Source organism: Panthera leo, chromosome A3 (genome assembly GCF_018350215.1).
Source record: "Panthera leo isolate Ple1 chromosome A3, P.leo_Ple1_pat1.1, whole genome shotgun sequence".
NCBI classification, from domain to species: domain Eukaryota; kingdom Metazoa; phylum Chordata; class Mammalia; order Carnivora; family Felidae; genus Panthera; species Panthera leo.
The window spans coordinates 35319029-35335355 of NC_056681.1; the positions used below are offsets into that span (position 1 = coordinate 35319029).

At 40.6% G+C, this 16327-nt stretch overlaps 1 protein-coding gene across 1 annotated transcript in view; it reads right to left on the bottom strand.

The window, feature by feature from the left end:
- PAK5 (p21 (RAC1) activated kinase 5) overlaps positions 1–16327 on the bottom strand; it is a 101388-nt gene that overhangs the window by 32795 nt on the left and 52266 nt on the right. The window contains exon 2 of the mRNA XM_042930165.1: positions 7636–8421. Within this exon, the coding sequence (XP_042786099.1) occupies positions 7636–8421 (786 nt within the window). The remainder of the gene's footprint in view (positions 1–7635; positions 8422–16327) is intronic.

The following is a 16327-nucleotide window of genomic DNA, read 5'->3' on the forward strand; positions in this document are numbered from 1 at the left end:
ACTTCCCACAGAGCTACAAGGGATGGGAGGCAGCTGGTTCCAGTGCCTGAGTGTGATGCTCCAATACACCTTTGCGGAGTACAATAAAGCAAAGAGACTGCTCCTCTGAAAAATGAAAGAGCCAGACTGGGTGTTGTTTGTTCTACGTAAATCAAATGTGGGATAAAAGTGAATCACAGACCTCTATCATCTGAACAAGGAAAGGACGTCTGAAATTGTCCTTCCTTGACTCAAAGGGAAGTGTAGCAGTAGCAGCCTCGGCTTTGGGAAAGGAGAGTGACTGCCCGTAAGAATTCCAGGGAGAATCAGTAACTAGCTTTCTCTGCAGGGACATGTTAGAAGCTGGCAATTAGGGGAAAGGGATTCATTAAATCCTGTGACTTGAATATGTATTTACTCTCATGTATCCCTCTGGTTGTTCTCTGCCATGCCAATTCTCCTTGATACGAGCAGGAATGGCACTGATGGGAGCTATTCCCCATCTGCCTCAGGTGGGGGGAGGTTACTGCACCCTAATACAACTCCTGCTTGAAGCAAGACTTCGACAATTGCCCAGCCATGGTCAGTTTCCTCCGATTTACTTATTTCCATTTACAAAATGAAATATCTCTATTTCATATTTGCCCTGCCTAGATGACGAAGGGACACAGCACACAATATGAGCTGCCATTCAATTTTGGTAAGAGAAGCAAGCATATGCTATCATCGCCAATGAGCAGTGGTCATGAGCAGGTTCTACTTGGAACCTGAAGAATCAAGGTGTCTGCTTAAGGTTTTGATGCAGGGGCCTTGGGAAGTAGGTTACCTTCAGGATAGTCAGACACTTGCTGGATTTCCAAACTGCATGTAGCAGGAAGCCACGCACCATATGTGTTTTGCAAGGAGATCTCCCACGCCATGATACTGGATTCCTATTTAGGCATGTAGGCAACTTACACCCCTTATGACATGAAGGAGGAAGAGTCATGCTTTACCCTACCTTACAAAATATATGGCAAATGCACACTGAGACAGCGTGGACAAGTGGCTTATGACCTCTACAGGTAGGGAAAGATTAGTTAAGGAAGTGAATAAATCTGTGATCAGCAGGCTTAAGCATACAGGTATTTCAGGCTCTTCCTCCACCTCTGAATTGGTGTCTTCAACCCTCACCCCCTGCCCCCGCCCCCCTTGCTCCTCCAGACACAAAGAATGCATTTTCTGTTCAAGAGCAGATTACTAAGACCTGAGACTGGCCACTGCCTGCAGCTACAGGGGTGGGGAGGGGGTGTCTGCACCTCTGGGGATTGGCTCCCTGCTGCAGAATATGGTTCAAGTATGTCAGGGCCTCCAAGACAGCCGGAACACATATTGCCAGGTTAGATGAATTTCATTTTAATTTGCTAATGGCAATCTCACTCATAATTTACTTTGATCCATAGGAATATTCATGGGAAGATATGTCCATTCATATACAAACAACCCCTATAGTCTTCCTGCCAAAGGGACAGGTGTCTGAGATGCTCTGAATCACCTTTTTGGATGTTTTATGAGCCAGAATCAACACCCTATAAGAGCCCATATGTAAAGAAAAAAATCAAAATAATACCCATTGTTATATTAAGCGATTAGCACCTCTCTTTCCTTCCCTCTCTTCCCTTGACATCTGATTTTTGTTGCAGCTCATAAGAGTTTACCAGCATTCCCATTGCCACAGGATCTCTGAAAGTGTTCAGCTGGAATCCTTAGCAGATAAGAAGCTGAAGTTTTGTTCCTGAACCCTGGCAGAATCTCGGTGTACTAGTGTGTCACAAAGAACAGTGAGTCATTCAATTATTGATGCAGGAAGATGAAGCACATTAGTTCAGCTTTTTCCTTCCAGGTAAAGCAAAGGAACAGCTGAGCAGTGAAAAACCATTGCAGTGGTGACCCCAGATCTGGGGAATCATGCCAGTTTTCTTGCACCCTCTCTCTCCACTCAGAACTCCTTAATATGTCATCTGTTTGGGATGTCCTGGATTGCAGCACTGGTCATTTTGCTGCTCAGTGTAGACCAGATGCTTGGGGTAACATGGAGAGGTTGGCTGGCAAGAACCATCATGACTGGAGATGTAGTTACATATGATGATTCTTGCTTAAATGCTGCTAAATACTCTGCTCTCTTAACATCTGGCCTCTATGGGGAAGTCTGAGAATTTCATGTCCATCCTACAGAGTAGAGCAATTGGTAAGGTGGCGGGATTGGGGTCCTTCAGCTAGCTCCGTCACTCAGGAGTCACAGGGCCTTGAGGAAGGCACATAGCTACTCTGGCCTTCTGTGACCCGCATCTCTAAGGTGAGGGCATCAGTACTTATGAGTCTGTGAGGGCAAAGTCACATGGAACTTGTTCCCATGTTTTGAAAAAAAAAAATGTAACAGATTACACAGAGAGGATGTTTCTATGGCTGGTGTTAGCAGATATGGGGACATGTCTTCCAACCAAAAATATTCCAGGGAATAAGGGCTAACACTGAGTGCCTGCCATGTGATAACTCCTTTACATTTACTGATCTTTTTTAATCTGTAGAAGAAGTTCAAAGTAGGTATGGAAACACTCTACAGATGAGCGAACTGAGGCACAGACAAGATCATAAAGCCAGTAAGTGCTTAAATCCAGAGAATCGGATTTTAGAACTTGTGTTCTTAAACGTCTTTTGTAATGGGTGAGAACATCTGGACTGTCATTCATAAAAGAGAATAACACCATCACTCAAGGTAGAGTATATATGAGAGTCTCAGGGATCGTTACTTTTTTTTTTAATTTTTAAAACATTTATTCATTTTTGAGAGAGGGAGAGAGGGAGGGAGGGAGGGAGAGGGAGGGAGGGAGGGAGGGAGGGAGGGAGGGAGAGAGAGAGAGAGAGAGAGAGAGAGAGAATGCACACTGGGTAGGGCAGAGAGAGAGGAAGACCAGAATCTGAACCAGGATCAAGGCTGGGAGTTGTCAGAACAGAGCCCAACATGGGGCTTGAACACATGAATCGAACTGCAAGATCATGACCTGAGCCAAAGTTGGATGCTTAACCAACTGAGCCACCCAGGTGCCCCAGGGATCGTTATTCTTAATGCCTCTTTTTGACCAGTGATCCCAGTTTTTTGGCCACAAATCAGTCTGGGTGACACTAAGGAGCTTCTCAGAGGACTTCACCCTACCCTACCCTACAGAGAGAATAAAGGACAGTCCCCATGTACCCCAAATCCGTCTGTGACTCATCACCCATTTCTCACCAGCAAGGTGAGGGCTGACTGTGGCATATCTGAGCCCTGAGGCCTCATATCCATCTTTTTCCTCCTCAGTTTTCTTCTGTGGAAACAGGAATGTTCTGGAATATATCGACTTTGGAGTCAGATGGACCTAATTTTCGATCCTGACTCAGCTGTTTACCTTCATATCCTTGGGAAGTCGATAAAGACTTGGCCTCTGTCTTTCAGCTTTCTCAGGGTAAAAGGGAGATGATCCTGAAGTCTTCCAGAATCGTCATGAGGGCTCAACGGGGGTAATGCTTGCAAAACGCTTGGCACAGTGCCTGGAATAAGGTAACCCTCGGCTTCATGTCACAGCCGCCATCTGGTATGCTATACATACAGATACATGTGTGTATTCATAATCAGGCTGCCGCAATTATTAACTTATATAACCCTCACACAACATGATTGTTCCCATTTTATAGATAGGGAAGTAGAGTTAAGCAATTTACTCACCCAGTTGTAAGTGGTAATGTCAGGACTCAAATCCAGGCAGTCTACCTCCAGAACCTACACCCTTGAATGCCAAAAGGTACTTGACAAATAGTTAGCCTTGAACTGTGGTTCTCAGCTGGGACTGATTTTCCTCCCTGCTGCCCCAGAGGTCATTTGACAGTGTCTGGAAATATTCTGGATGTTACAGGAAGAGATGCCACTGGCACTTAGTGGTAGAAGCCAGGGATGCTGTTAATCATCCTACAGTGACAGCTCCTCCCCTGCAACAAAGAATTATCAGGCCCAGAATGTCCACAGTGTTGAGGCTGAGAAACCCTGCTCCTGAGTGGGACAGTACCATACAACCCTAGAGGACTTCACTGTTAAAGGTATTCAAAGGAGCTTGGAAGGAGGCAGGTTGAAGGCTTAGTGCCTGCAGAATTCCTGTGCCACTGGGGATATATCCAAGGTCTGGCAAAGGGGCCGAGCCCGGACAGCTGGATCCCAGCTTGGCTATGAGCTGACCTGGCTATTACCAGGCCTCTCAGAGCCCCAGTTTCCTCATATGTACAAAGCAGGCAAGAATTGCTGTCTTCCGGGACTGTGAGGCTCAACAAGGCAACACATGTGTCTGGCACACGGCAAGTGCTTAGTGAACTGGCAGAAGTGTGATTACACCAGGGGCTTCTCAGAGGCTGGAGCCAGAGCAAGAAATGGATTGCTGGGTCAGCACCGATACATGTGAGCTGGCAGCTGCCTGCTCCCTGGAGAGCCTGGGAATGAGCAAAATCAGAGGCATGGTGACAATATCTTCAGTCGGTTTCCCTCCCTGTAAAGCAGACTTGTCTGCAGGGGAGGGTGGAGGGCATTCTCCCTCCACATCAAGCTTTTTTCTTTTTTTTAAATTTTTTTAACGTTTATTTATTATTGAGAGACAGAGAGACACAGAGCATGAGCAGGGGAGGGGCCGAGAGATGGAGAGATACAGAATCTGAAGCAGGCTCCAGGCTCTGAGCTGTCAGCACAGAGCCCAACGCGGGGCTCGGACTCACAAACCGTGAGATTATGACCTGAGCCGAAGTTAGATATTTAACCAACTGAGCCACCCAGGCTCCCTCAAGCGGTTTTTATAGTTGTGTAGTGTGAACGGGTTTTTTTTTGGCTTTATTTATTATCCCCCAAGGTTTCATCTGCCTTGTGGCAGCCAAAAACATTCAAAAGTAGGGAGATAGATGCTATATCTACAGATTTGTAACATCCTTGATTCCTGTCATGTCAACAGGAAAATTAGGTAGGCAGATAACACTGGAGGAGTTATTTCTGTGAGCTAATGTTAGTATTTTTCCTCCTTTAGGCCAAAATGTAAAACTGGTGTCTCTCTCTCTCTCTCTCTCACATACACACAACTTTCCTCCCATATTTGCTCTATCTGGAAACCCACACAAATTTGATCCTTTCTCTTATTATTTGAGATGTGAACATTACCCACCAGCCTCTAGGACTTTCCATAAGGCAAAGCCAAATTATCTGAGTCGTGATCTCTATTTCTTCCCTCAGCAGGAAATCCAAATGTGATTGGTAGATTTTTAAGACTACAGTTCTAAAGACACAGGCACCGAAGTCTTTTTAGAGAGATGTTATATTTTTAATCAAGTAAACGTTTTAATTACTAACATGCCTCCCACCACCTACCCTCCCACAAAACCTGCCCGTGAATTTCTCGTGGGTCCCATGTGACATGGAACAGCAGCTTGCTCCTTCAGAGCCCTTGATTATAAGGGCTGAAAAACTCTTGGTAGAAGTTCCCAAGTGTGAATATGTTGTCTTTTTTTTTTTTCCTGAGCCACAACAGTTTCCTCATTATTTCTGTTACAGATATATCTTTTCTGAGCCACAATAGTTTTCTGCATTGTTTCTTGCACTGTTTCTGGGTTTAACAAAAACAGATTTCAGAGTAGGTCTGCTTTGCTTTATAATTGGAAGTCTGCAGGAAGAAGGACCCAGCAAGGAATGAAGCAAATTATCCCTTCCCTCCATCCTCTTCCTACTCCTCTACCTAGCTGAGACTTCTGGCGGCCACTGGGGCCCCTCATGGGTTTTAGTGGCAAATGCAGTTAATCCCCTGAAATCACGTATGCCCTCATAAGGGGAAGAATATGGGACTAGGAAAAACACCAGACCTGGATTTTGTCCTTGTTTTGCAACCAACTAATTATGAAACCTTAAGTATGCCACATGACACTCTGGACCTCAGTTTTTCCTCCTGTGAAATGGGTGGGCAGGCACTGTTGGGGGTTATATTAAATCCCAAATGCCTCTAGGATTAGGTTAATGAGAAAAATGAATGAAGTGGACTGAGAAGGGCCTCTCTCCTCTAATGGGTCAGCCTTTGCTTCCAGCCGGTTCCATTTCCAATGCTATGTGAAAATTGTGCCCAGGCATGTCAGACCATCCCATTTTTTTTTTTTAAAGAGAAGGCTGAAACCCAGAAGTTGAAGATACTAAATGAAATATCTTGATTTTTCAGAAGCTGGAGATGACTATTTTGTGGACCCAACAGGTCAGTGGGCCAAATATGGCCCCAGGGCTGAATGGTTATTGTCTCTGGACAAAGCTTTTTCTATGACCTTGACACAAACAGCTTCCTACCGTAAGTGTGCAACTACAGCACACATGCACAAATCACATTTGACCCTAAACAGCCAAAGCGGTCCTGAGAAAGGAGAACAAAGCTGGATATTTCAAACTATATTACAAAGTTATAGACATCAAAATGTATGGTATTGGCATAAAAGCAGACTCATAGCTCAAAGGAACAGACCAGAGACCAGAAATAAACCCACAAATATACAGTCCATCAAATTTCAGCAGAGGAGCCAAGAATATACAAATGCAGAAAGGATAGTGTTTTCAATAAATGGTGCTGGGAAAATTGGACAGCCACGTGTAAAAGAATGAAACTGGGTCCCTATCTTACTCTATACATAACAACTCAAAATGCATTAAAGACTTGAATGTAAGACCTGAAACCATAAAACTCCTAGAAGAAAAAGAGGGGGTAATTTCTTGAAATTGGTTTTGGCATGATTTTTTGTATTTGACACCAAAAGGCAACAAAAGTAAAAATAAACAAGTGGGACTACATCAAAATAAAAAGATTCTGCACAGCAAAGGGAAACATCAACAAAATGAAAATGCACCTACGGAATGGGAGAAAATATCTGCAAATCACGTATCTGATAAGAGGTTAAAAAATATAGAACGAAGTCATTCAACTCAATAGCAAAAAAAAAATCCCAAATAACCCAATCAAAAAATGGACAAAGGACCTGAATACACTTTTTTTCTAAAGAAGATATACAGATGGTCAACAGGTACATGGAAAGAAAGGTTCTAAACATCACTCATCATAAGAGAAAATCTAAACCACAATGAGATATCACCTCACACCTGTGAGAATGGTTATTAAATTAAAATTTAACTCTAAAATAAACTTTATTAAAAACTTACCATGCAATCCTGATTATTTTTTTCCTTTTCTATAGATCCATGTAAACTTTGTTAGAATATAGGAACCACTGTAATTACTCTATCTAATGGTTTATGATCATATGCTCCTTAATAGAGGACAGTACAATATGAGCAAACTATTTATTAGTAGTATATCAGGACATCTTTCAAATAAATAATTTTTTGTCTTTTAATCAGAAACCCTGTAGGGGATCTCCAAAGACTTGGATTTTAATGAATAAATGTGCCTTGCCCTACATCCTCTGCCCTTGGGGCTCGTGGATAGAAATCAGGTAGGGTTTCGATATAGACTCTCACTTAAAAGGTGAAGCATCACATTAGATCTCTGTGAGAAGGTCATGTTAGCACCACCTTTGTGGGGTGCCTGCACATAAGAAGGAAGGAGGCAGTGAACATAACATTACCTTTGGAATGCACATTGTGGGCTCGGACAGGCGAGGGTAGGTGTAGGAGTTGTACGAATGTCCTTGGGGGTGGGTTTTAAATGCACTTGCTCCGAAGGGCATCATTGGTTCCTGGAGCCCCGAACCTGACCTGGACCTTTGCCGCATGGTGGGCTGAGGGCTGGTCTGATTCAAGTATGATGACTTTGGCCTCCTATCATAGTCATCTAGGCTGGGTCCCCACTCGCTTTCGCTGAACACCAGACTCTCCTTGGAACACCCGCTGGTCCCCGCAGTTCTAGAAGGCGTGAATTGGAATGGATAATCTAGAGGGGAACTGCTTGAGGCTCTCTGGTACTCCCACTTGAGCTCATTGTATTCACTTGGTTTGCTCAGTGAGTCCAAGTGTGTGTGATAATCAACAGGAAATCTGGCAATATCGGATTTCAAAGGCTTCATCTCAGAATAGTAGGCTTCCCCGTGTTTGGTCTTTGTGACATGCCCATTTTGCTTGGCGGCATGGCTGCCTTTATAAAACGGATCCAGGTCATCACCATAGAGACTCTTTTCTCGATACTTCTCAGTGCTGTAGTCAGCAGTGGTATCGGACTCGCTGGAATACTGCGAGAAGGTGATGAAGCCATTTTCTTCCCTATGGCCTTGACCGTAGCTGGAGGCTCCCTGGTCTGGGGTGGGCGGGCTTTCTTTCCTTAGGGAGTTGGAACGAGTCACAGAGATGTTGTCGAAGTCCTCCAGCAGGCCGTTGATGGAGGTTTCTTTGCACGGTTTATTTCCTCTAACGATTGTCTGGGAACAGTAAAGGGAATGCCATTTAAAGAAATCATTTCATGCTTTCAAACTGATATTGCAATCCCACCCCTACTCCACTGAGGAAAAAAGACACCAGGAACATCCACTAAAAAGTGATAAAAATTGATCGTTTCAGTGGTGAAATAAGTCAAATATTATATAACCTTAATTGCAAATTTGCCTTTACCTATCTCAATAGAGGTATCAATTAAACATCAAAAAGCCATTTAGAAGACTATCAAAGCAATCACTGTCTTATTTACTAGTTAGGGGAAACCTCCTCCCTGGTTCCTCTCCTTAAATAATAAGCCCTAACCATCTAATGATAAGCTGATTATAATTTTAAGTCTATAACTGGTTATAAAAAGCATATTATTTCTTACATTCATTATTCATATTATTTGCAAAACGAGTAAGCATTGTCACTTGAGTATTAACATACCCAGGAATGGATGCACATTTTTTTTACCCTTTTACAGAATTCATAAAAATTGGAGTTACTAGATTTTATAGGAAAGGTAGGCATTTTCTGAACTACACTGAACAGCTTGAAGATCACTTATGAGATTTTATATGTGATCACATGTGATATTTTCATTAAGCATCTAACTGTAATGCTTGCTAGAGCCACACTTCTGTATCATCACGGCTGAGGTCTGGATGGCTTAGTAGTTGATGTGGTTGTTGTACTTGAACCTTAGTGACAAACTGCCGAGCCCAAATGTTCCCCTTAATGAACCTAAATAACACCAGAATACCAGGAACAGAAAGAAATCACAAATCACTTACAAAGCCAGTCAGCTGTGCCTTGACAATGACAAGGTTTGCAGCAAAATATGATGGGGGTGGATAAAAGAACAAAGAACAAAGTGTTGTGACTTCAGACTTCCAGAATTTTAGGAGAAAAATACCTTTGAGCAAGTAGCAAAGGAGTTCAAAATCATCTCAGTATAATAGAGGATTTCAAACTAGAGGCAAAAGTCAAATTTGTCCTAGAACATAGGATTTATAGATCAGTGAAAGACAAGGTTTTCTTTTTTTCCTATCCAATCAGTCCTGGACTAATACTTTTTGTCTATACCCCTTTCTTTTAAAGTTTTTTATTTTTTTTTTTAACATTTATTTATTTTTGAGAGACAGAGACAGAGCAAGAGTGGAGGAGGGGCAGAGAGAGAGGGAGACAAAGAATCCGAAGCAGGCTCCAGGCTCTGAGCTGTCATCACAGAGCCCGACATGGGGCTCGAACCCACAAACTGCGAGATCATGACCTGAGCTGAAGTCAGTTACCCAACCGACTGAGCCACCCAGGCACCCTTAAATAAACTTTTAATTTTGGAATAGTTTTAAATAAACTGAGAAGTTGCAAAGAGCATACACAGAGCTCTCATATACCCCTTACTGTATTGTTAATATCTTGCACTACTATTAACTAAACTCCATAGTTTATGTGAATGTCACTAGTTTCTTTCCCCAGTATTCCAGGGCCCCATTCATGACACTACATACTTATTTGTCATGTCTCCTTAGTCTCTTCTGGTCTGTGATAGTTTCTTGGGTTTTCCTTGTTTTTGATGACCTTGGCAATTTTAACAAGTGGTGCTCAGGGGTTCTGCAGAATGTCCCTCAACTGGATATGTGTGATGTTTTTCCCAGGGTTAAACTGGGGTTATTGGTTTTGGAGGTGATCACCAATTATATCACATCGTATGCAGGGTGCTACCATTAACATGGCTTCTCCCTGATGATACTGACCTTGGTCACCTGGCCCAGGTAGTGTTTGCCAGGTTTCCACACATAAAGTTACATTCTGCTTCCTTTGCTGCTTTCTCTACTGCACCCTTTGAAGTAAGTCACTCTACCTCCTTGAGAGGTATGTCTACATAAAGTATATGGAATTCTTCTGCACAGATTTGCATACTCTTATTCATTCATTCATTCATTCATTATGTTCATTTATTTTTGAGAGGAGGAGGGGGGAGAGAGAGAGAGAGAGGGAGAGAGAGAACGTGTGCGTGCAAGTGCCTGTATTCATGCACAAGTGGGGGAGGGGCAGAAAGAGAGGGAGACACAGAATCTGAAGCAGGCTCCAGGCTCTGAGCTGTCAGCACAGAGCCTGACGCGGGGCTCAAACTCACGGACCGTGAGATCATGACCTGAGCTGAAGTCGGACTCTTAACTGACTGAGCCACCTAGGCGTCCCCCGACCCCAGTTCTTTTTAAATCACTGAATAGTCTTCCATTATATGGAATGTTATGGTTATTTGTGGAGGAGGGGTATAAATGGGTTGATTGCCCAAATAGGTGATGTTCTGCTTGAGGATTTCTCAGAGAGAAAAAGAACCATGTATCACATATACATCAGAACCTTTTCTCAGAGTAACAACATCTATGCTGACCCCAATGGATGAACTGAAGAAATAATACCTTTGAACAGAGAAGGGGAAGTAGCTGGGAAGGGGAAAGGAGGAAATGGACATCTTTTGATACATTTAGTATGAATGCTAGCTAACTCATCCTCAAAAATATCAAGTCCATTTGAGTAGCTTTCTAGTGCATTTCAGTTGTATCTTACCTGTTTATTATTATTTCTTTCATTTGCTCAAAGTGCGTTCTCTCTCTCTCTCTCTCTCTCTATATATATATATATATATATAGAGAGAGAGAGAACGAGAATGAGTGGGGAAGAGAGACTGATAATCTTAAGCAGGCTCCATGCTCTGCACGGAGCCCCACATGGAGCTCGACCCCATGACCCTGGGACCATGACCTTAGCTGAAATCAAGAGTCGGATGCTCAGCCGACTGAGTCACCCAGGCACCCCCTCAAGGTGCTCCTTAAAACCCTTTTAGACATATATACTCTTATTTTCTGTGGATTTAAACAATTGGCCTCTCTTCTTCAATAATGTTTTGCATAAATTTTTAAGAAAACAGTATTAATTTGTTTATATCACAGTGGATAAAGTCTTTTCAGCCAGCATTCTAGACAGAAATTATACTCTTGCACATTCCTATTCTCTATCAACAATTAGCAGATTACTTAATGAAATGTTCTCAGTAATTCATGGTCTTCCCCAAAAGTAGCTTCCTGGTATTTCCAATCCTGGGCATCTGTGTTGACTGATGTATAACATGAATAAAGACTGTAAGGTATGCCAAGGTCTTCAAGTAACTTCTCAGTTATTGGACCTGCTTGGATAATCCTTTAGCAAAAATGTTATCAAGACTTTCTGTGAGCTTGACAAATAATAGCTAACTATATTAGAATTTTTCATGGTCAGTGTTATCTTTGGGTATATACCGCAGGGGAAAAAAAAAGTTCTCTAAATTCTATCCATCTTAAACAATATTTAAGTCAATCTTTCTTGTCTGCCTTCACACCTCCCATCTCTGAATACATGAAATATTCAACTCTGGGACCACAGAATCACTTCCAGTATTTTAATGTTGGAATGAATCTAGAGGGCAGTTAGGTAGGCATCCTCCTTCCTTTACTGAGTACCACTAAAACTTAGAGCTGACTTTGCCCACTGATACATAACAGACGTGGGATTCAAACTCCAATCCTCTCCCTTCCAGTCTAGCGTGCTCTCAGTCTCTCTCTCTCAAATCGAAGTATGGCTGACACACAATGAATGTTATATTACTTTCAAGTCAGTCTAGCTCTCTTTCCAAGGTACTCTTCAGACTCATTTGAATAAAATAGCACCAGTTGGCAATGCAAAGGTTTGGTGTGTGACATCATAATCCATCAACAATGGGTTAATAAAGTGCACATTTTCTATTGTGCACTCCATCCCTCTAGCGATAAATTGTTCAGTTTACAGCATATAGACAATTGCAGGTTCTGGTCTCAATTTCACCCACATTTGTTATGTGATTTACTTTCATCCTTCTTTCATTACCCATTCTCCAATTTATAAAAAGGATACTATCACTTGATATTGATACTGATTGATACCCAGGAATTGTAGAGGCTGATGGAGGGAGGAGTTACATAGAAGTTTTGAAACATACTAATGTATGCACTTCCCTCATGTGGACACAAACTTGTAAATCTGAAACAAGTTAGGAATATTAAACACAACTCCTAAATGAAGGCAAGTTAAAATGTGAAGATTATATAGTAAAGAAAAGATCAGAGAAGAACAGACTAAAACTCTTGGAAAGTTTTCAGGGAGGGGAGAATTGTGAGCTAGGTCCAGGAGGAAATAATAGATATACTTGGATGGTGACAAAAAAAAAAAAAAAAAAAAAAAAAAAAAAAAAAAAAAAGAGGTAATTACCAGCTCATCACTTACTAAATGATTGAGACACAGAGATGATCAGAATATGTTAACATGCCACCATCTTTGGGGCTATGTGGATAATTGTGATAACAGAAGAAAGCATTCCCCACTCATATCAAATCAGCATTTCAATCACTTGTCCTTTGGAATTTATATCCAGAGAACTTGTTAGTTTATCTTCAGCAAATTAATAAATGGCTATGATGGGGCTGAACTATCAGTTTTAGAAATTCCCTACCAAGACACAGATATTTAGAAGGGGGGAAAATCCTTCCCTGTGTGATTCTTTTGTGATCAGAGCATTTTGAGTACCTCCTTTGAAACTGCTCAATCCTTTAAATCTTCCAGTTTTCCAAATAAAATTTTCCAATTTCATTTATGAGCTGAATGGGCAGACATGAAACTCAGTCACTTTGTTTCTGAGGAATACTGACAGAAATGAATTTAGATGTCACAAAGAGGCACCTATCTATGTGTCTATCATCTATCAATGTATCCATCCAACTGGCTATCTATCCACCCACCCATCCATACAATAACATCAAAAGCTATAATGGAGATCTGTAATATGTCTATATCCATACTATCTGCAAATATTTTTTTAAATGACTAAGTGATAACATAATGAAGGCCTGTTTGGGAGAGAGCCCTTTCTTTCCCTCATTAGTTGTGCTATAAATATACTATATTTGGAAAATGAAAAACCAAACAATCATAAACACCTATTTCACAATTTTGTCCCCCAAGTAAGTTAATTTAGATTTTTTATGGGAGATTAGAGGGTCACTGTTTTAAGACATGAATTAATCTGTGACCTCAGAATTGGGAAGTCTGCTGTTTCTGTGCACTTATCACTGCATACCCGAAGACATGTTCAGTTTACATGCAGAATTATAGCAGTAAACTCAATAAACAGAATTCTACATACTTGTTGATGTGGAAGGAGAAATATATGGTTATGAGATAACTACTATTTAGAAGAAAAAATAAAGACTATCATTGAATAAGAAACACTTTTAAAAAACAATGTAGTTTTTTATCCTACTTTTGAATCAGGCTTATAGCATTTATCAACTGTGTGATAGTGGGCAAGTTACCTAACCTTTAAAAGCCATGGTTTCTTAATCCATAAAACGGCAAGAATAAATCTTTGTCTCATTGGGTTAACGTGATTTAATACAATAATGTGTAAAACAGCTGGCATGATTCCTGGCATACAGTAAGCACTAATAAATGGTAGTTAGTAAACTATTTTATAAGTTAAAATTTACTTTAAAATTAGGTTGATAATAATTGAAAGAAGAAAGATGTAAACAATGGAATAAATCAATCTCAGCTTTATGCAATGGAAGGAAAAGAATTGATGTTTTAGACTTTTAAAAACAATTATTAGGGGGTGCCTGGGTGGCTCAGTCGGTTAAGTGTCTGACTTCAGCTTGGGTCATGATCTTGTGGTCCATGGGTTTGAGCCCCGTGTCTGACAGCTCAGAACCTGGAGCCTGCTTCAGCTTCTGCCTCCCTCTCTCTCTCTCTATCCTTCCCCTGCTGTCACTCAAAAATAAATAAACATTAATAAAATTTTTAAAAATGATTATTAGTAACTTTAGATACAAAATACTAATTTCCTGAGTTTAAGGATATATCTTCAGCTAATTACAATTGTTATATATATCAAAGAAATATTCCTTATTAGATATAAAAAATGGAATACTTTCAAAACATGATCAGCACTCTACTGTAATCCTTCTTAAAGATGTAATATCTGAGTCCTAAAAATTAACAAAATTAGACTGCCTATTATTTATACTGAAAGATACATACGGAAAAGGAAGATTAATAGAAATACAGTAAAATATTGGCAGTGGTCATCTCTAGGTGGGGAGATTAAGTGTGACATAGATTTTAAACCCGCACTTGTCAAATCTTAATGTGCACACAAATCACCTGAGGATCCTGTTAGAGGGAGAGTCTGATTCAATAGGTCTGAGGTGGGGTCTGGGATTCCGCATCTTGAATGGGCTCCCAGGCAGTGATAATCCTGCTGGTCTGCTGTTCACACTGTGTACTCAATGGGGTTAGTGCATTTTCCATATTTTCTACAACTAGGGTACTTTTATAATAAAACATATTAGACTGACATATACTTTTCAGTATAATACGATCCAGGACTTTATATATATATATATATGTGTGTGTGTGTGTGTGTGTGTGTGTGTGTGTGTGTGTGGCACTAAATATATATTTTATTAAATATATAGTATAATGTTAAATTTGTATTTTATATCTATATAACATATCTGTATACATATATATAGTATTACATATATATGTATTGTGTTAAAATTATTTGATGTTACAGTTGGCTGCTGGGAGCTACACTGTTCAATGTTTTCCCATTCTCTACAAAGGTGAAATATTTCCTATGTTTAACCAAAATGAATACTTTGAAAGATTTCACTATTTTGGCACACCTGCTTCTATAGCATCATGATCTTATTATGAGGTTATAAATCTCAGAGTTATTGATGAATAAAACTTGAATACTATGGAAGTGAAGGTGTGGTTGCAGACATTTGCAAAGAAGAAAATTTCATCTATAGCAAAAACAAAACAAACAAAAACCCAAAGACACTATAATAACAGGCTTTTCTTGGATCTCCTTTTTAACATTTGGAGATGTTTACAGATGTTGTAACTGTATTACTCTTAAAGGAGCAGTGAAAACTATTTAGTCGGTGTTAAAAAGCAAGGGCTTGCAAAATGTAAATATCTGTTAGAAATAAACTGTTGACCTGTCTAAAAAGAATAGAAAAAAAGAAGGCTTTGTAACCTTATTTAATCAGGAAGACCAGTGAAACCAGAACCGAGGTAATATTTGTTTCCCTAACACAGGTTTCACTTTAAGGAATCATAACACCAAAGCAACAATAGTGAAATCCAAACATGCAAAATTTTACAACATGGTTTAACCAGGCTTCAAAATGTAAGAACTACTATTTATGGCTGTCAGTATCTGATGTTTATTAAAGCAAGATTGTGCAGTCTTAGAGATCAATAATATAACGGCAAGACTATCGCTGAACTTCATGCTGCGGAACAGCCAGGCATTAAAAATCAATGCAACCCAACCTATTTGAGTTTGACACCCTGGTTCTCATTGTCTTTCCATTGTGCCTGGACCAGCTCAGCGTCTGCTCTCTTGTTGACAGCGGCCATATTTCATGGTGCTCCTTCCCCAGGCTGCCGGCCAGTGATAAGCTATAATGGATCTGTCCGTAAGAACAGCTGTCTCCCCTTGTTCTGAGGAAGAGATGAAAAAGTGCCTCTGCTCTCACAGACTGTATTAACCTTGACAATAATGAAGTGTGTAATTAACAGCTTTGCCCTAATAAGACCTTGCCTTTCTTTTTAAAAAAACAATGTCTTCTATCCTCTTCAAGAATGTGTTTCATTTTGTCTTTCTGGGTAAACACTTCTCAGGAGGTCAATAAGCTAAACATTCCCATGACTCAAGAACAAACCAAGACTCTCTCAGAAAGTACCTACTTTTAACAATTTATCTGAATTCTCACGCTGTTTGCAGAGAATCAGTTGCCTTGTTTTTATTAAGGAATG